The 20432-nt window shown below is 43.8% G+C and overlaps 1 protein-coding gene across 2 annotated transcripts; it reads right to left on the bottom strand.

Moving 5' to 3' along the window:
- Positions 1 to 7851: 7851 nt before the first annotated feature.
- dnajc10 (DnaJ (Hsp40) homolog, subfamily C, member 10) lies at positions 7852 to 20337 on the bottom strand. Of its 2 annotated transcripts, XR_006024502.1 has the most exons (24): positions 19927 to 20337; positions 19102 to 19421; positions 18845 to 19007; positions 18694 to 18741; positions 18435 to 18517; positions 18183 to 18314; positions 17994 to 18087; positions 17722 to 17799; positions 17555 to 17598; positions 17310 to 17441; positions 16835 to 16924; positions 16563 to 16673; positions 16068 to 16182; positions 15800 to 15927; positions 15098 to 15214; positions 14184 to 14285; positions 13754 to 13909; positions 10874 to 11007; positions 10718 to 10771; positions 10434 to 10581; positions 10057 to 10179; positions 9481 to 9597; positions 8832 to 8924; positions 7852 to 8378 (listed from the first exon to the last, which is right to left on the bottom strand). XR_006024502.1 is itself a non-coding variant. In XM_042067474.1 (23 exons), exons 2-23 carry the CDS (start codon positions 19318 to 19320, stop codon positions 8913 to 8915), a joined length of 2400 nt encoding a protein of 799 aa, XP_041923408.1. In that variant the 5' UTR covers positions 19321 to 19421; positions 19927 to 20337; the 3' UTR covers positions 7852 to 8912. The 2 variants fall into 2 exon arrangements, 1 of the variants encoding a protein (XP_041923408.1); XM_042067474.1 differs by having other exon boundaries at positions 7852 to 8924.
- Between the last annotated feature and the right edge of the window lie 95 nt (positions 20338 to 20432).

Here is a 20432-nt window from a genome sequence, read left to right on the forward strand (position 1 = left end):
TACGTGTTTGCATGGGCTTGTGTAATCTTATATTTTTCTAGTGGTTTGACTGATGTGATCTTGTGATGTGACATATAGACATATATATATATATATATATATATATATAGAGAGAGAGAGAGAGAGAGAGAGAGAGAGAGAGATGTATTTAGAGATGTCACAAACAAATGTGAAGATGTATTTAAAGATGCCACAAACAAAATGCTATTCAAAGTTAACTTAAGCCAATGCTAAGACACTGGTAACAATTACATTAGGACAATTTCCACAGAAAGTTTCACCATCCCAGACCTCGGAACTCACAGGAAGTTCATTGACGTTGGAGAGGTTTTTATTAAAAGTACTGTTGACCTCCAAAAGATAACTGCAGTAATTGTTAGCACCCGAGTACAGCTTTATCATCTGTGTCTCTGCCTCCATGTCTGCTTCGGCACTGATGTATTTGTTCTGGTCATGATGGCCACACCGTGAAAAGGAATACGTAGCACAGGGATTGGCACGCCATGAAACAAAAGGTCATGAGTGGGGAAACCGAGAGGAAAAAAGAAATACTTTCATGATCTCCCTCCAATTAGGCATCAAAGAAATCCCCCTGAATGTACAAATTGTTTGCGGTTATGAAACTGTTTGTGAAAGTGCTGAGTGAGGGAAAAGGGGCACTGGAGAAGAAGTGGAAAGAGAGAAACAGGAGAGCGAGAGACAGTGAGGGAGTGAAGGGAAGACGGGGGGAAAGCAAAACAGGGGAGAAATGGAGAGGAGCAGAGGAAAAAAGGAGACCGCAAAAGAGACGAGCAAGGGGATAGCAGGGCATTGGAGAATGTGTGTGTGTGTGTGTGTGTGTGTGTGTGTGTGTGTGTGTGTGTGTGTGTGTGTGTGTGCGCGCGTGCGCACATGTACATGCGTGTGTTTGTGTGTGTGTGTCTGTGCGTATCTAAATCCAGTCATATGGCACGAGGAAAAGGCCTCCCAGTGCAGGCAGGTGCATATCAGACATGATGAAAGGCCGCCTAGCTCTTGGGCACCTGGCTCAAACACATCACAGATGTCCACTGCTTCTCGCCACGCCAAGGAATGGCCAAACAGCTGCCTAGGCAGAGCTGGATGAGGACGTGCGGGCAGAGGCATGGGCAGCAGCACAACAACCCGTCCCTCAAATGAGGTAAAAGGCCAGTGTGGGTTTTACTGAGTTCTTCCCCTCCTCTGCAAGGCCTGCACGAATATTTTGTGAGTAAAGATGGACATTTTATTGACCGGCAGAGCCAGGACAGGACAGGACAGGGCAGGGCAGGACAGGGCAGAGCAGGGCAGAGCTCGGGCGCGCTACAGGATATGGTCAGTGTGCCAGGCTGAGAAATTACGTGCTCTGGCTCACGCAGGTGCTGCGCTTTGCTGTGCTGTGCTCTGCTGTTCTGCAGGCAGGCAGGCAAGGTCCGGGGAGACATTAGAAGTATGCCAAAGGAGGAGAAGGAGAGAAGGAAGATGAGAGAGAAAGTGAGAGAGTGTGAGAGAGAGAGAGAGAGAGAGAGAGTGAGTAATGAGGGAGGGAGGTAGTGTGAAGCCCCAAAGAGGGAGAGAGATATGTGAGACCCAAAAAGAGTAGGATTGACAGTTGTGATGTGAGACTGAAATGAAGAGAGAGGATTAAGATATGTGAGATAGTGTAAAAAAATGTAACAGAACATCGAGTGAGTGAGACAGAGAGAGAGAGAGAGAGAGAGAGAGAGAAAGTGTGTGTGTATGTGTGTGTTGTGTGCCTCGAGAAGAAGAGACACTGAATGAGAAAAAAGAGAAATGAGAGTATTGAAGAGGGGATAGCACTTGGGGGGCCCTGGGAGACAGTTCCTCATCTCCTTCTCCTGTAAAGGATTTGCTACAGCCGCTCCATCCATGCCCCTCCACCCCACCTCCACAGAACTCCCACTGAGGACTTTGTGACGACGTCTCTCTCCTGCAAAACAAATCAGAGCAGGCCGGTCTCCAACATTGACCCGCTAACAATGGCTCGTTTGTTGCCTGCCAGCCACCGCAAACTAATTGAATTATCAGCAGAGGACAAGCACACGCCCAACCCTGTGTCAAGATGTTGCTAATTACTGATTAACAAAACATCACAATGAGTGGCTGGCACCTTAAGCACTCTGGTAAACTCTGCACCTAGCCATGGGCAACCCTATAACTGGCCACTGAGCAGAGACGCAGTCACTGTTAACTGTTTACACAGTCTTAATTATATGTTTGCTAACGTCTGGCTCCTAAAAAGGTAACTATGGCTAAATGTTTTATCAGATGGCATGTTCTTAGACGGCCTGAAAGCTGACTGACACATTAGTCCCCTGGTGGGCAACAGAGAAAATATTTGCTCACAGGTTGTTGCAGTGTGTAAATAAGTGCACTGGTCAAACATTCTTTCTGTATTTTGCTGTTTTTATTTTTTTTATTTCTTACTGTAACCATGCACAGTGCTGTGTTTGTGTATGCTTGTGTGTGTATTTTAACTATTTGCTTTGCTTCCTATAGGTTGAAATAAACAGAATAAAAGGAGTTATATCCTAGTTGTCACTTGGCATTATAGGACCTCATCCAGCCATCCCCTTTTCCATTACAGTATAAGGATGTAACTTTAATTTTGTACTCCCATGCAAAGGACATGTGACTTGTCAGTGAAGTGATATAAACATAAGCGCTCAGTGATTGCCTGGGCTAATTTTGTATATTTAGACAAATGCCCGTGTGAGTAGGCCTAGGCCTCCACAGTGAGGCTGAAAGTTCCATTTTAAAACCAAAGACGTAAGAACATAAGATGTTGTGTCCTTCCTAGAGACAGAGTCATTTTAAATGTGAAATCGCTCAGCCTCTAAGACATTTGGCTACAACAGACCTGACAAATACCTGACTGATGGTGAACCAGCAAACCAACCCCCACCGCCCACATTCACGTCGTTTTTGAAGACCTGTATATAAACGCCTATGATATTGCTGTCAGTCACTCACTGGCTTTTTAATTATAAAGTAAGCCTGGCACCTGGAGGGAAACCATTAGGTTTGCCTGAGGACTCCCGGGTAGCAACCGGTGAGACACATTTAACAGATAGAATAAAGGCCACAGGGGACTCCTAAAACGCTTTTGCCTGTGTTTGTTACCCCCACCACACACTGTTCCATGCGAACTATATTATTTTCCACAAATGGCAACAAAACATGATCAAAATGAACTAAACCGGCGGGGAATGAGAGCGTGTGAGTGTTTCCCCTGCTCTTTTTTTGGTCGGTGTGATATTTCATGTAATGGACCTTTAATAACAATATAAATTACAAAATGCATCTTTTGTTATTGTTTCATATGACGTGCGCATTTTAAAGTGTATTGTGTGTTTTCCGTGAACTCCAGTGTTCCCCTCGTAAAAACCACACTGCGGTTACAAGGTGTTACAACTCGCTGACGCCAGAACTGGTGGACGCGCTGCCAGCCGCGAACCTCTTCCAGTGGCCCCAGGTGGGATTTTTCCACCTCGGAGTGGAGGAAAATAAACACAGTGCAATCATTCAGTCACCCTGAACTCGGGCCGCACCAGCGGGAACTGGAGTTCTTGGAGCCGAGTTGCACATGGGCAGTGAACGAGTCCACAGGGGACCTTCTACAAGTCTTTTCACAGGACTTCTCAGTAGTAACATCCTGTCTTTTATATTTTCAAGATAAACGTTTCTGTTTCTCAAAACGCTCGTCCCATTTGGGAGTGCGTTTTATCCCGCCTGCCTTGTTTTTGGTCACTCTCCATCCACTCTTGCCCTGCTTGACCCATAATTTCGCAGATGAAAAGGTTGGAAGCTGATCACCCCGCTGATGTCAGTAGGGTCCAGTGCGGTCATTCTGCTGGAGGAGTTTGTTCCAGTGGGTGTGAGCGAAAAAGGCCTGTGTGATCCCTTGTCCAGTGCAAGCAGCCTTGGTGTCAGCGATGTGGCCACCACGGGTCGTGTCCTGTTCCATCCGCCGTGCCAGGACACACACTAAGCGCGCCCAGGGCTACGAGGAGAGTTCCTGACGGCGGGGGAAACGGGGGCTAAAGGTGGCGGTGGTGGGGGGTGGGGCTTAAGGTGGTGGTCGTGGAGGGTAAAGGGTGAGCTAATGTGTTGTTGCCGCGGCACTCTCATCTCTGTGTTTTTTCATCCGACCCACATCTTCAACTTTCAGGCAGAGGAGAGAACCCCCTTCACCCCACCTCTCTGGCCTGTCAGCAGAGATTCCCATGCTATGGGGTCATCAAAGGGAAGAAAGAGAGAGAAGAGAGCGAGATGAGCAGAGCGAGTCAGGGATGTGAGTGAGTGTGTGTGTGTGTGTGTGCGCGCGCGAGCGCAAGGAAGGCATAAAAAGAGAAAGGGACTGAGTGATTACCTGAGAGACGGAGTTGACTAGATGACAGAAGATGGTGTGCAAAGATTCGAGATGGAACACACCGCGCAGGCACTGTCAGAGATCACTTACTGTATATGCTCTGCTCAAGATCAGACCCTTCCATGCAAATGACAGCAGGAATTATTCATGCGCACAGTGCCGCCTCCCACAGGAGACAGTAGCACTGCGCGACAGGTCTGGGAAGAACAGCTGTGTCTGGCTTTTAGAAGAAACTTTACAGGGTCGTTGGAAAGCGACGTCAAAGTTAGCTTCATGCCCATTGCTGTCTGGAATCGAAGCCCTTTCATCTCTCTACAAAAAGTTTAGCTTTTGAATTGAACATATAATACAAATACTTTGACGATATCTTAACTAGAAAATGTAATTTCGAGGAAATTACCAGTGCATGAAAATATAAACATACTGTATATTAACATAAAATGCAAAACAAACTTTTATTTGATAACAGTTGGCAGAAGTCATAGTTGATAACAACTGACAGTTGAAATGGCTAAATAGTTGAGTAGTTTGAATAGTTAAATTATTTAATAGTGAATTATTGTAGTGAGGACATTTATTTTGAAACAGTTGTGGGCAGAGGAAATAGTAGTCTTAAGAGAGCCAGATTGTATGCTTAAAGCCTGAGACCGAGTATATAGTTTAAAAGTTGAATGTAGATAGTGTAATGGATGTTGATAGACAGAAAGTTGAATGGATGTTGATATGCAGATTGTTTAATGGATGTTGATGTATAGTTTAATGGGTGGATGAGTGAATGGTTTGAAGAGGATGAATGGATAGAAAGTTGGATGGAATGTGCCTTATATCCTTGTAGAATGGAGAGACACAGAGAGAGTTGGCCTAGTTAAGCAGAAAGCAGTTGATACAGGTGCAATCAGTTTAATTGGCCCTTTGATGGGTCCTAGTAGTGAGCAGCTGGAAGTTGATACAGGTGCAAATCAAGTTAATTAGCCCATTGTGATGTCATCAGCCCATGTTAAAGGGGTGGTTCAGGATTTTGGACATAGGACCTCATTTCCAAGTGAGCAAGTGTGATATTTATCAGTGGAGACCGTTTTCAACACGTTTCATCCAGTCCTTCTAATTGCAGAGTTCGCAGGTGCTAGGCTAGCGCAAGTCAACGGTATGTGCTAGCCTGCCACTAAAGACAGTCTTACCCACTCCAAAGTACACCCGAGGCAAATAAATTATAACGCCAGACTATCGATGTAAATGTCTGTATTGACAGTGTTATTTCTAACGTTATTCTATCCTTGCATTTCAACGATCGCATTACATTTTGAGGGACTAGTTTCTTAGCAGCGGCGGAATTATACTTGCTCCGGTTAGTAGTACTGCGCCGAAAAGTAAACAGTAAAGCGCACTCCAATGGGGATACCTAGTAGTAGCCTTGGTAATATCAGTCCGCCGCTGAGTTGCAAAATGACTACTAACAACTTTAGAGACCAAAGTATAACTATTGCAACGCGATGCAAGGGTAGTTGTATTTCTTACACTATTCTATCAACACAGACATTTACATCGATTGTCTGGAATTTGCCTCAGGTGTACTTTGGAGTGGGTAAGACTGTCTTTAGTGGCAGGCTAGCACATACCGTTGACTTGCGCTAGCCTAGCACCTGCGAACTCTGCAATTAGAAGGACTGGATGAAACGTGCTGAAAACGGTCTCCACTGATAAATATCACACTTGCTTACTTGGAAATAAGGTCTTATGTCCAAAATCCTGAACCACCCCTTTAAGTCTATGGGGAAAAATAAGCTTGTTTTTTATTAATATCTCAAAGTATAAAAGTTTACAAAAGTGAAAAATACATTCCCCACGTGTCCTTTTCAAGACCTATGTTACAAAGTTTGAACAAAGTTTCTACGTTAAGCGGTTAAAGCTGAATTAGATGCAGAAATTTGGTGATTTGGTGAAATTTGGCTAGGATAGACATGGTGGTTGCATAGCTTAATAAAAGTTGATAGTTTAAAAGTAGACTGTTTAAAAGCTGAATGTAGATAGTTTAAAAGTTGTTGATAGACAGCTAGTTTAATAGATAGTTTAATGATAGTTTAAAAGTAGACGGTTTAAAAGTTGAAGGTAAATAGTTTAAAAGTTGTCGACAGACTGGAAGTTTAATGAATGTTGATATTTAAATAGTTTAATGGCTATGTATAGGTAGATATTTGACGATAACTGAAAGTTGGAATGGCTCTAATGTTTGCTAGCAGTTATGCTAAGATTTTTAACTATGCTAACCATGCTACTTAGCTAATGCTTTATAGCAGTGCTAGCAATGCTAACATGCTAACCATGCTACTTAGCTAACTTAGCTAACGTTTTCTAGCAGTTTTGCTAAACATGTTAGCAATGCTAACTATGTTAACCATGCTACTTAGCTAACTTAACTAATGTTTTCTAACAGTTTTGCTAAACATGCTAACTATGCTAGCAATGTTAACTGTTAACCATGTGACTTAGCTAACCTAGCTAATCATTTTTAGTAGTTATGTTAACTATGCTAACTAACATGCTAACAATGTTAACATGCTAAGTATGCTAACCATGTGACTTAGCTAACCTAGCTAATCATTTTTAGTAGTTATGTTAACTATGTTAACTAACATACTAACAATGCTAACATGTTAAGTATGCTAACCATATGACTTAGCTAACCTAGCTAATCATTTTTATCAGTTTTGCTAAAAATGCTAACAATGTTAGCAATGCTAACATGCTAACCATGTCAACTAGCTACAGTGGGTAGGAGTCATAGTTGATGACAAGTGTTGACATAGTTGATGACAAGTTAAAAGTCGTTGATAGACAGCTAGTTTAATAGATAGTTTAATAATAGTTTAAAAGTAGACTGTTTAAAAGTTGAATGTATATAGTTTAAAAGTTTAAAAGTTGAATGTAGATAGTTTAAACGTTGTTGATAGACAGCTAGTTTAATAGATAGATAGTTTAAAAGTAGACCGTTTAAAAGTTGAATGTAAAAAGTTCAGTAGTTTAATGGGTTACATTGTTTGACAGTGGATTATTGTAGTAAGGACTTTTATTTTGAAACAATTTTGGGCAGAGGAAACAGTTGAATAGGATGTGTAGTCCTAATTGACCCAGATTGTACACCCTGAGGCTGCAGGTGGCCTGAACACCTGCCATAGGATTCTAATTGCTTAATGGCCGTATTATGATGTCATAATCGGCAATGTTAAGTCTATGGGGATTTTTAAAAAGTTTTTCTTTAATAGTTTAAAAAGTATAAAAGTTTCAAAGTTGAAAAGACATAGCAACCCGATCTGTTTGAAGACCTACGTTACAAAGTTTGAATGAAGTTTCTAAGTTAAACTGTTCAAGAGAAATTGCGTGCGGAAAAAGTGGTAAGCGGAATAATAATAAGAAGCCTAGGAAGAACAGTACAGTGCATTTTCATGCACTGTAATAAGAAGAAGAAGAAGACTTCGGATAACAGAATAGTGCATTTTCATGCACTGTAATAAGTGTTCGATAACTTCAAAAGGCCAGCCTAACATGTCACTTGCAGTAGGCAAATTTAAGGTAGGGCATAATTAAAAATAACACACATTATATCATACTGTGTGTCCTAGTAAAAGCAGTATTATACTGCACTGCCCCCCAGTGGAACAGACAAGGAACTGATGCTTCACTGAGAAGCATTTAGGCTGAAGAGACATGGCCATGATGACCAATTCAATATAACCACAAAAGACATTTTTGTTTTTAAATGTTTTTTTTTTTTTCACTAAAAAGCTCTGTGCAAGTAAACCGAAATAACTAAGTGATATCTAAGAGTGTTCTGTAAAAGTGACACAGAAGACTGTAGCCTATAGCTTATGTTAACATGTTTCTACATAGAGGTGTCACATTTTAATAACCAGCGTTATGGTAGACAACCTTTAATAAGCTTAGGCACACTGGGGTGTGTTCTGGATTCTTCATGCCAAATAAATAGTGGTTCCTGTAAAAAAAAAAAAGTAACGTTGTGTAGTTCTGTGCATTATGGTAACAAATCTCATTTTTCCATTTTCACACACAGTATTCACTTCTCAACTTCATTACAACACTAAAGCCAGTTGAGATCCTCAGATAAAAAAAAAAACACTTACAGTTATCAGATAAAAATGACAGTAGCTTTTGCCCATCATTGTTGTACAAACTCATAAATATATCACGACATGATCAAACAGTACATTCAGATTATAAGGACAGATGTCCAGTGATTTGGACAGGCATTGTATGAAACACTGGCATCCTCTTCCTCAACCAATAACGTTTTTTTGGTGAGACGTCTTCTGCTAGGCGAGGTGTGTCAATTCTAGGAAACGCTTGCTCCCAGATGATGTTGGAACAGACAAGAATTCAAATGGAGGATTCTTATCCCATGATCCTTTGCGGTAAACCATAAACAAACCTCTGAGCAGAGTCTTTTGTTTGAATGTGTGCATTTGTGACTTCTTTTTTTCATCTCTAATCCATTCTGTCCCTAGGTGTCTTATAGTTCATCCTGTAAAGTGTAAAAAAAGACAAATGTTTAAAAAAATATTACATACAGTACACTTCAAAACAACATGTCCAAACGAACAGAAGAACTCAGCACATGCTACACAACAGCTCTTACTCCAATGACCTAGCAAAATGAAAGCGCTGTACAACATAACTTAGTAAAAATGTCAGGAAAAAAATAAAAATAAAAAAATAAAATCAACATTGCTCTTGATGTGAATGTGATATTTACCAAGTCATTTAAATCCAAGACTTTGCTAACTGCTTACGAGCCTTTACTTTCCCCGCTCTATTTTTATCCCTAGTATGAGGCTCAAAGAGCTCCAGCACCACTTGTCTTCACCTTACTTCACCCTGCCCCATCCCCTCCACCAGCACCGCACTGGCTCGTCATCTCCTTCATTAGCATGCTAAGCCCTGAGAGTAGCGGCCTGACACAAACTTATAACACCCGCGCTCCGCCGCACACAGTCCTAGATTTAAGGAGCCACCAGTTATTGCAAAAAGAAAATTAAAAATAATATGAAAAAAAAAAAAATCCTGTAAGAAGCTTATACCTTGAGTTTGGAAGACTTGTCCTGTAACCATGGCGATAGCTGCTGCAGGCGCTGCCGCAGAATGTCGGCGATGACGCCAGCGTCGCGGCTGTTGATGTGCTCGCCGCCCTGGTCCCGCTGTTGGAGAAACACACACAGAGGGGAGAGGAGGGGGATAGTGGATTAGCGATGCTACACTACGCACACTGGCAGCACCACAAAAAAAAAAAAATGTAAAAAAAATCACCACGCCACAGCCAGTCGGTAATAAAGCTAACAGGGGCCATTTTGGGCTTCTCTGGGTCCTAAAAGAGGATTTACAATGAAAATGCAGGCCTGGCTGAGCAAAAATTACAGCCAATTATACAAATATTGGCAGAGGAGTGAGTGCCAAAAAAGCAGTTAAAAAAAAGAAAAAAAAACCTTTTCAAACTTACCGTAATTATTACAAACAACTGAACCAAAAGAGCAGTTGTGACAAATACAAATACTACTTGGGAGGTTTACAAAAAAAAAAAAAAAAAACATTTAGCAAAAATCAAAAACTGGCTGGAGACTAGTCAGAACATTGCATGTGACATTAACATGGCAGCTCACCCTCTTGGTGCCCAGGTGTGGGTAGAAGCGGACGGTCGGGTAGGCCTTGACTCCGGCGCTGTGGCAGGTCTGATAGTGGGCCTGACAGTCCACTTTCCCAGCTCTCACTGTGCCCTTCATCATCTGCAAAACACCCAAAAGACCCAGATGTCAGACACCCTCCTAGCAGAGAGCCACCTAATCACTGGTTCACACTGCAGTGTCCCACCCCCACCCACCCCCTATCCCTTCTAGCTCAGACATGGCCAACATGCTGAGACAAGACAAGACATTTTTCTTAGCCACTTAGCCTCAGGGAGACATGTGGCCTTTTACAGTGGGTAAATGATAGCAGGTTTTGAGTTGGAAGAGGGAGGGAAGTAGAGAGGATGCCATACCCGTGCGAGAGACTCAAACTCGGGGGCGAAGTGCTGGCAGGGCCCACACCATGGGGCGTAAAAGTCCACCACCCAGTGCTCTGCACCCCCCAGCACATAGTTCTTAAAGTCCTCCGGGGACAAGTCCACTGACGCTCTGGGCAGGAACCTGTAGAACAGGAGCAGGGGACACTTAGTATTACATGACATTATTAGGTATGAATGGCTTTCTGAGGGAAGGACTGGACTAGTAAACAAACACATGCACTTGCCACATCATAATAAAATAAAACTGAATTAATTACCCCATTGCCCAAGTGCGAAGAGAGTGTGCATCTCTGTGCCAGCCATTGTAACTACTGTTTTTGAAAAGAAATGAACAAAAACACAATTAAACCGACTCATTACACACACTTAGGCCTCTGAACATGTTTGTGTAAGTGGAGAACAGGGGCACGTACTGGTACTGGTCGCGGCGGTTGCTGCCGTGCGAGTAAAGGCGGATCTCAGGATAGGCCCGGACACCCTCCCCCTGGCAGAAGGAGTGGTGCTTCTGACAGTCCACTGTGCCCACGCTAACCATCCCGTTCAGCATCTGAGGGGGAAAACACAATTTAGTTGACCCGTTTTTCTTATTCATTCATGGTTCTATTAGCATACACAAACATCACTTATTAACTCATCTGGGGGGGGGGGGGGGGGGGGGGGGGGGGGGGGCGCTGCCATCGGTAAACAATAGAGAAACTCATTTGAGCACTCTCCATGATTACCATCGTAGTGGAATTTAATTATTTTATTCTTAACAATGTTTTTAGAAAGACCATGGTAGTTGCTCAACAACAGTCCTTGATAGAAGCTGAATCAACTTCTAACAGACATCTGCAAAGGTGGAGAACATCAAACACAGAAAACGCCTTGTGTCAACCAACTCAACTTGCCAACAAACACACACTTACAGAAACAGGAAGTTAAGCAACCCAGCTGCACACCTATTTCACAAAACCTAGAGCAGATTAAGATGGGATTTTTTGGTTATCCTGGCTGAATTTCGCCTTGACTTGGTTTCACAAAAGCAAAGGCACACATGTTACCATGGGGATTTATTCTATGCAGCTAGTTTTTTTTTGTTTTTGTTTTTTAAATTTCATTCCATGTACCTATGCATACTATTTGCCATTTTGACTTGTAGACACCATAAATAGTTTACATATTAGGGATATTATTTTAATTGGGATAGTTATTTTATAATTATTTACGGTATATTCATTGCTTGCTTCTTTTGTTGATAGATGTTTGAAGAATAGCCTACTGCAGTGGTTGACTGGACATGGAGTTTTCAAAGGTGTTTTCAAATAATTTAGAGATAAAGATGGTATAGTCATATAGTGTCATACTGTATGTATTCCTTTATAGTGCCATGCTCTTTTTTCAATGACAAAGCATTCCTAGACGGGGAAACACTCACACGTGGATCAGGTGGGTGCACACGTAAATCTGCATTCAGTTGGTCTGCCACGTCTACACTCGCCGTTTTAAAAGGCACACTATGCAGGTTTGTTAGCTTAATATGAACGTTTTTTTTTAGCTTAATTTACCTCATTTAACAGCTTCAGAGTCATTGGAATGGTTATATGACTGATGACGGGTTGAATGGTGGCCGTCTCGCTTCCCTCTAGAGCCTGTGAGCGGAAAAAAACACCCTTGCAACTGTGGGCTGGCGGGCCGACGGCCTCAGTGTCAGGAAGTATAACGAGTGTAACGAATTGCTTTACTGCATTCAAATAAACATATACGCCAGGCACCGGCTAGAAAAAGGTAGCGATGGAGTTTCTCAGACATTCGTCATGACAGAGCCAGTGAAAAAGAAGCAAAAACCAAGAAAACAGTAAGGAAATTGCCAATACTGCATAGTTTACCTTTAAAAAAAAAACTGCCGTTTCCTCAATAAAAAAGTATTCACTTCACTTCCTTCTATCAAAAGCATTTGCTCACTTGGTGTGAATTATGCTATTTTCTGCGTCTTTGTTATTCCAAGAAATCTATGCATTCTTCTGAGGAAACCCGAGAATGTGCATGTATCCTGAATTAATTACATCTGGCCTGAGCTAGTCACTCCTACTCATCCTGACTTGGCATTCATGAAACATGTTGAGCTAGGATGACGAGACAACACTAGCCTCACTTTATCTCTTATCTTGGATTTTGTAATTCTGCTTTTGTGAAATAGACCTCTGGGCTGAATCAACTCAAAACAATTACATGGTTTACTGCCCACCTCAGAATGTCTGGTTGCAGACAAGTGTTTTACAGTTGTAAACAGTTAAACCAATTTTATACAATATAAATAACAAAATCTATTCCATTTCTTCCATCACTGCAAATGTGCACCAATAATGCAGAGGTGCATTTCATGACAATAAGTTACATTAAAATAAACAAAAGTGGCAGTCTTTTGGTAACCTGATCAGGGACTGGAATATCCAACTTGCTCTTTCCAATTCTATGACTAAATGCATTATTCCATCTGTGTCACCAGTTCTGTGCCCGTTCCCTCTCCCATACGCACCCTTGCCCCTCTCCCATACGCACCCATACGCACCCTTGCCCCTCTCCCACCCTTGCCCCTCTCCCACCCTTGCCCCTCTCCCATACGCACCCTTACCACTCTCCCACCCTTGCCCCTCTCCCATACGCACCCTTGCCCCTCTCCCATATGCACCCTTGCCCCTCTCCCATACGCACCCTTGCCCCTCTCCCATACGCACCCTTGCCCCTCTCCCATACGCACCCTTGCCACTCTCCCACCCTTGCCCCCTCTCCCATACGCACCCTTGCCACTCTCCCACCCTTGCCCCTCTCCCATACGCACCCTTGCCCCTCTCCCATACGCACCCATGCCACTCTCCCACCCTTGCCCCTCTCCCATACGCACCCATGCCACTCTCCCACCCTTGCCCCTCTCCCATACGCACCCTTGCCACTCTCCCATACGCACCCTTGCCACTCTCCCATACGCACCCTTGCCCCTCTCCCATACCCTTGCCCCTCTCCCATACGCACCCTTGCCCCTCTCCCATACGCACCCTTGCCACTCTCCCACCCTTGCCCCTCTCCCATACGCACCCTTGCCCCTCTCCCATACGCACCCTTGCCCCTCTCCCATACGCACCCTTGCCACTCTCCCACCCTTGCCCCTCTCCCATACGCACCCTTGCCCCTCTCCCATACGCACCCTTGCCCCTCTCCCATACGCACCCTTGCCCCTCTCCCATACGCACCCTTGCCCCTCTCCCATACGCACCCATGCCCCTCTCCCACCCTTGCCCCTCTCCCATACGCACCCTTGCCACTCTCCTCCACTCAGGCAGCAGGGCCTGGCAGGGGCCACACCATGGAGCGTAGAAGTCCACCATCCACAGCTCGTCAGACTTCCTCCTCTTCACCAGCTCAGAGAAGGTGTCCGGGTTCAGGGTGACCACTACTGGGTTGACCAAGTCCTGTGTGGGTACAGATAGGCCACAGGGAGAGGAGTTAGGGATGGGTAGTGGGGAAAACGAAAGAAAGAAAGAAAGAAAGAAAGAAAGAAAGAAAGAAAGAAAGAAAGAAATCAATGCAAGTGATTGAATACAAAAGAAAGGCAGATGAAGGGAAAAGGGCATCATTGCAAACACAAGGGCAGAAGCCACAGAGATCTTCAAGGCCTCTCAGTGCCAGTTAGTGTGGCGGAGCGAGACTGAGTCAGACATTAAGCGCAAGCTGCACTGCCCTCACCTCAATAAACTCAAGGATGCCATCTGCCGAATGGTGGCCCTCATACTCGTGGATGCTGGTCTTGTTGAAGATGACGGTGGTTGGGTAGGCTTGGATATTATACTGCAAACAAATAAATAAATAAAATAAAACAAAAACAACACTTCACGGACCAATATCACTGCGGTGACTCTCCCCATTATCTCCATAGGGGAGCCCATAAACACACTCTCACAGGGAGGCGTTAAACACCGGATCTGTTTACGGTATTAATATACAATTAACCATCACGACAGGAGCCATTCACTAGTAAATGAAGGCTGCAATTACCAGACGCCTCGAAATTTATTATTATACTATTTATATGAATAAAAAAAAAAAAACACAACACTGACTACAGAAGCGCCCAGCAGTTTGCAGTTCAATTATCTCGCCGCGGCTTCCGGCGTGTTCCCCCAGCTCCTCGGCCTGATCGTGTGGCCATCTGTGCCTGTGCTCTCAGGCTGGGGCCGAGCAGAAGGCCGGCCGCCACCATCACAAACTGCTCCATCCTGCCTCCATTCACCCCCACCTCAACCACCCACCAAGCTCACCATCACAAAGGCACAGAGATGACTCAATCAATCACTCACTCTCCCTTGCAGGGCAGCAGGTGGTTGGGTGTGGAGGGTTGTTTGGGGGGGGGGGGGTTAACCAGAGGCGACCCACAACAAATCGCTGCTCATTCTATCACAAGGGGTGGTCATTTGTGGCCCCTGGTTTACAGCTCACATCGCTATTGGCTAAACAAATGTTTCCCAAAATACAACCGCCCACACAAAAACAAAAAAAACACATGAGATTCTGGAAAGCCGTGTCGTGATCAAGCTCTGTGTTTACTGGAAGTTGAGCTTGAACTGGGAGGCTGGCAGTGGCTCTCGCGTCCTCACACTCACCGTGCTGCATAGTCCATCGTGAATGGTGCAGTCCAGCGTCCCAAACTTGAGCTGCCCCGCCAGCTGAATGGAGGCCTTCCTCAGCTCAGGCAGCAGAGCGCGGCAAGGAGGACACCACTGCAGGGGGACAAACACGTGAGTCAAACGTGCACACTCAAACAAGATCTTATCTGGCACTGCAACCAACAGTAATGTTTCCACAAGCTTGGCAGATTCCTCCAAAGAGACCAGCACTGACATCAAACCCAACCCAATCCCAAGAGACTACACAGTAATCCAAGGACTCACTAAGTAAATACGCACATAGTGGCATCACCCTTGCTAAGTGCTGAAACACTCAACACTCTTGAGGGGCAGCCGTGGCCTACTGGTTAGCGCTTCGGACTTGTAACCGGAGGGTTGCCGGTTCGAACCCCGACCAGTAGGCATGGCTGAAGTGCCCTTGAGCAAGGCACCTAACCCCTCACTGCTCCCCGAGCGCTGTTGTTGCAGGCAGCTCACTGCGCCGGGATTAGTGTGTGCTTCACCTCACTGTGTGTTCACTGTGTACCGAGTGTGTTTCACTAATTCACGGAATGGGATAAATGCAGAGACCAAATTTCCCTCACGGGATCAAAAGAGTATATATACTTATACTTATACTCAAATAAGAATTCACCCTTACTGTTACAGAAAAATAGTCATTAGACATGTGAGACTCACGGGGGCAAAGAAGTCCACCAGCCAGGGCTCCTTCTCGTGGCTGGGGAAGTTCTCTGGTCTCAGTGTGGTGACGTGGGCCTTCACGCTCTCCTTGGCGAAGGCCACAATGTTGTACAGCACATCCTTGCCTATGAAGCGGAAAGCATTAGCGCTAAGCTGGCCGTAGTCATGGAAAAAAAAACAACAACATGTGCATGACACAAGCTAAGACCCTGCCTATCCGGTTTTATGGTCGCTATGACTGCTAAAAGGGACAGCATCTTCTCACCATGGTGAATCTCGAAGTCATGGATGCCAAGGCCTTTGAAGACGGCGATGCTGGGCTTCTGAATGTAAATGGAACTGCACAGCTCCGCCTCAGCGAGGCAGTCGACCTTACCGACCTGTGCAAAGTCAAAAGTCACCGTTTAATAATTAAATCACCCTCCCATACAGTTAACACTTAACATAAATCACGGAAACAGCTATCTCCACAAACAACCTGTTATTCTCCATAAATACATGACAGATACAATGACATTTAGATCTGAGGTAACATCAATAACAGTGAACTATTAATACACACATTTTCAGCACATCTGCTTCCATGGAAACAGAAAACTCTTACATAGCACCTTTATGCAACTTCTCTAAATATTCTGTGTGTGTGTGTGTGTGTGTGTGTGTGTGTGTGTGTGTGTGTGTGTGTGTGTGAATATACAGCGTTCAGTTCACTCATATATTTCAACCAAATATTTATTTACTTATTTAATATTTCATTTACCTGAATATGATCATCTTTCAGAAGAGCATTTAGCTTCTTGTATTCATGAGAGGCCAACCCAGTCTGTCCAAATGTGAAGCTAACCAGCCAACGATGATGGGCCAGCTTTGCCTATCAATCATGAAAACAGATTGCAAATGACTCAGAAGGCTAATTCACAAATCAAACATTTTCACTGTGGCCCTGTGCATGAGGACAAGCTACTCGTGAAAGACACATGAAAAGAGTAAAAGAAGAATAATGAAAAGAAAGAGAGTGAAAGAGATTGTCACCTCAAAGGAATCCTTTGAGAGGGTCTCAAGGTCGGGGAGATGCTGCAGCACCTGGGCATAAATCTCCCTCGCGTCCAAACTCTGGAGATACTGTGCACAGATTGAACATGGTGAGTGACTACATCTGTGCGTGCTGTACACATTCTTCACTTTGTAAGGGCCTTGGACATTTTTAAGAGCTTTACAGGCTCAATCAAAGGGACAAGTGAAACACTTGTAAATATGTTGGCATTGTCAGCCATGGCATTGGTTTTACCTACATTTTAAGATGATTGCTAGAGTCACAACATTTTAAAACCAAATAAAAGGCTGAAACAAAAGTAGGCATGCAAAAGCAGTCTACATGTTACCTTTTAAGGTACTCAACCATTTGTAGCAGCGCCACGTCAGTGGATTTTTTTTCTCATCCGGTTGAGCCTTAGGTGTTAAAACTAGCTACCCAGATGCATCAATAAACAGACAAAACAGTCCTTACCAGCACACTGCCTTTGTCTTTCAGCATGCTTCCAGGCGGGAAAAATGCTGTTGTGCTCGAGGTCACCTCGAAGCTCTCACACAGCTCGGCCTGTGTGGAGCAGTCCATCCAGCCAACATGAACTAGACCCTCCTGCAGTGAGCAGAAACGCAAACAAGGGAAACTTGTTTCTGAATTCTCAGCGCACAAACCAGAATCACCACTTCAATAATAGTCAAATAGTTCGATGGTCTCGTGCCACTTACCAACATTCCAGCTAATTTCTGCCTTGTTTGAGACTCTAGGCAATCTGCAGAAGAAATATGCACAAACGGCCATTGTGACAGCGTTACATGTGGAATACCTGCTAAGATGGTTTTTGGTACTGTTGACATTTTCAGTGCACTGTGCCTTACATCTGAGACTTTCTTACCTCCCGTGTCTGCACAAAAAGTAATCAGCCACCCTATTCGGGCTGCAAATGCACGGTCGATCTCATTGAAGATGTTTCCTGCGAAAGGAAATTAAAGCCCCTTGAGGTTAGACAAGCAAGACACCGAGAACACTATACTCAGATACTTATCAGATGAAAACGTTGACATTTATCAAGCATTTGATGTAAATTTACGAGTGGGGAATATACAGATACAAACTCTGACACCCAGAAAGCACGGGCACGCAAACAGACAGTTTGCTTGTGCTCACCTTGCCAAAGCTCAGTGACTCTGCTCTTCACAAACTGCATGGCAAACTTAGTCAAGCTCTCTTTCGACCGGTCTCCAAAGTACTTCTCGGCATTCTGTTTGGAAGAAGAGCATCTCATCAAATGAAAATCCTCACCACAAAATGAAAGAACTCCACTTGAACACCCCGTATAATGTGCTTCACTCTCACCATTCCAGCTTTGAATATGTAAAGGCTAGGATAGCTGTTGACGCCTTTGCTGCGGCAGAGTCTCCCATTATCGCCACAGTTTACAGCACCGATCCTAATGACTCCATCCATTTCTTTGGCAAACTCCCTCCACTGTAGAGGCGGCAATACATGTGAATTAATGCAAACAACACATTCAAATAAACAATATAGAGTCAGCATGTGAATACATGCCCTGAACATCTCAAACAACACATCTCAATTCATTCTCACCGTGGGGGCTAGATCATGGCAGTGGGAACAACGAGGGAAGTAGAAATTTACGAACCACAGCTCCCCAGAACTGACAGCCGCATCTGAAAAAATAAAACAAGGAAGCACGACAGACAAAGCAGCAGGGATGATGAATTCACATTCAGGTGAAATCTCTCTCTTGCATTTCTTTAGCTTTTGGGCGTGAAGGCCAAATATCTCGTAAGAATATGAACTCACATAATAGATATACGAGATGGGGAGGTGAGAAAGAACTTACCGAAGTCTCTGTCTAAAGTGATGATCTCCAGATCATCATCATAGATACCTGCAAAGTGCACATACAGAAAGATGCAATTGTGTCACACAATACCCCATTCCTACCCATTATCTGGCATTCTCTGAGAGAGGATGTCTCCTGGTGAAATTACCAAAATCGTATCTGTAAAAGTTCCAGCTTTCATATCGTCCCCCCTGTTGCTCGTCCAGTCCCTTCTCTCCGTACTTGTCATACTTCTTCCTCAGGTCCTCATCCTTCAGCACCTCATAAGCACGGTTGATCTTCAGGAACTTATCATGGGCAGTTTCATCATTCTGTGGGAATGGACCACGTTATGAATACAACAACTAGGCCTACACAGACGGGATCATCTTATCAATTACTAAATTAGCCTAGGCATACACTTACTGGATTTTTGTCAGGGTGCATGGTGAGGGCTAGCTTCTTGAAAGCCTGTCGAATCTCTCTAGTACTTGCTTCTTTGGATACACCAAGTAATTTATAATAATCCTCATCAGACGAAATTGTAGCAACGAGGCATAGTACAATGCAAGATACAAGCAGCACTCTGCTCCAGGATGTCTGACTTAACTGGAACTGCTGGCGGCTTATCTGCTTGCTGTTCATCTTTGCAGTCTTCACAAACGACTCAGACTCAAACTTTGTGTATTTCAAACTCGTTCATCTTCAGGAAGTGTATCCTGAAGAAACACCGTATTTTAGATTTCCTGGTAGAATGAAAAAAAACAACAACAAAAAACAGTTTAAAAACAGACATACGATACGATATAAGTTGTCGCACAAAAACAGTTGATCAAACACAGTCCTAACAACTTATTTGTAAGTATTTACATTAACAGTGATTTTTCAGGACAGGACTGGCGTTAATTGACCAACCTCTGCTTCCTAAATCCAAATAGCAACCCTTGATATATCACAAATCACATTAACATCAGCAACAGTGGTTAACCTATTCAGCGTCAAAGGTATGATATCGTAACGCCCAACTTAGAGGAATTAGCCCCTTAGCAGAACAATGAGTGAGAAACAGAGGCATTGGAATGCTTTAAATGTACAGCCAGACATTACGCTTTACCATTACAGCTCCAAAACCGATTATGCAAACATTGCTCAAAGTTATGTTAGGTAACGATAATTGGCTGGCTAACATGGGCTAACTTTTCAATCTAGCAAGCTAGCTAACACTGTTAACAATAAGGCATGCACATTCACCTTTAACACCTCAAGAAGCTCCTAAAATTCTTAAATGAGTAATGCAACTTAATGCTATTCAACCAATATCCCTATGATGAACCAGACTTCTATCCGGGTTTAAATCCGGGAGCAGTACAACTGCTGACGCTTGATAAGGTTTATTGGCTATGTTAAACGCCGGTGGTTCCTGCCTATCCAAAGTTGCGTGTGTGAACGAAATGCCACCATATGACATGACGTAGACTAGAGCAGGACTCGCCACGTTTCCCCCAATTTGCAAAATAAGCCAATTACAAACTCAGATCATATTCTTATCTAATAATGACATTGAACCGATTTAACAGGATGAATATGTTCTGAACATTTGCGCTGCAGTGTCCATCTGTTTATCAAACATGGAGCAACACAGTCAAGCTTGTAGTATCGACTGATATTAGATACAAACTGATCGGTTAATTATCAATAAATATAACGCCAATGCATGTGTTCCATTTAGGTTCAATGAAATCGTAAACAAGCGACAT

Source organism: Alosa sapidissima, chromosome 2 (assembly GCF_018492685.1).
Source record: "Alosa sapidissima isolate fAloSap1 chromosome 2, fAloSap1.pri, whole genome shotgun sequence".
NCBI lineage: Eukaryota > Metazoa > Chordata > Actinopteri > Clupeiformes > Clupeidae > Alosa > Alosa sapidissima.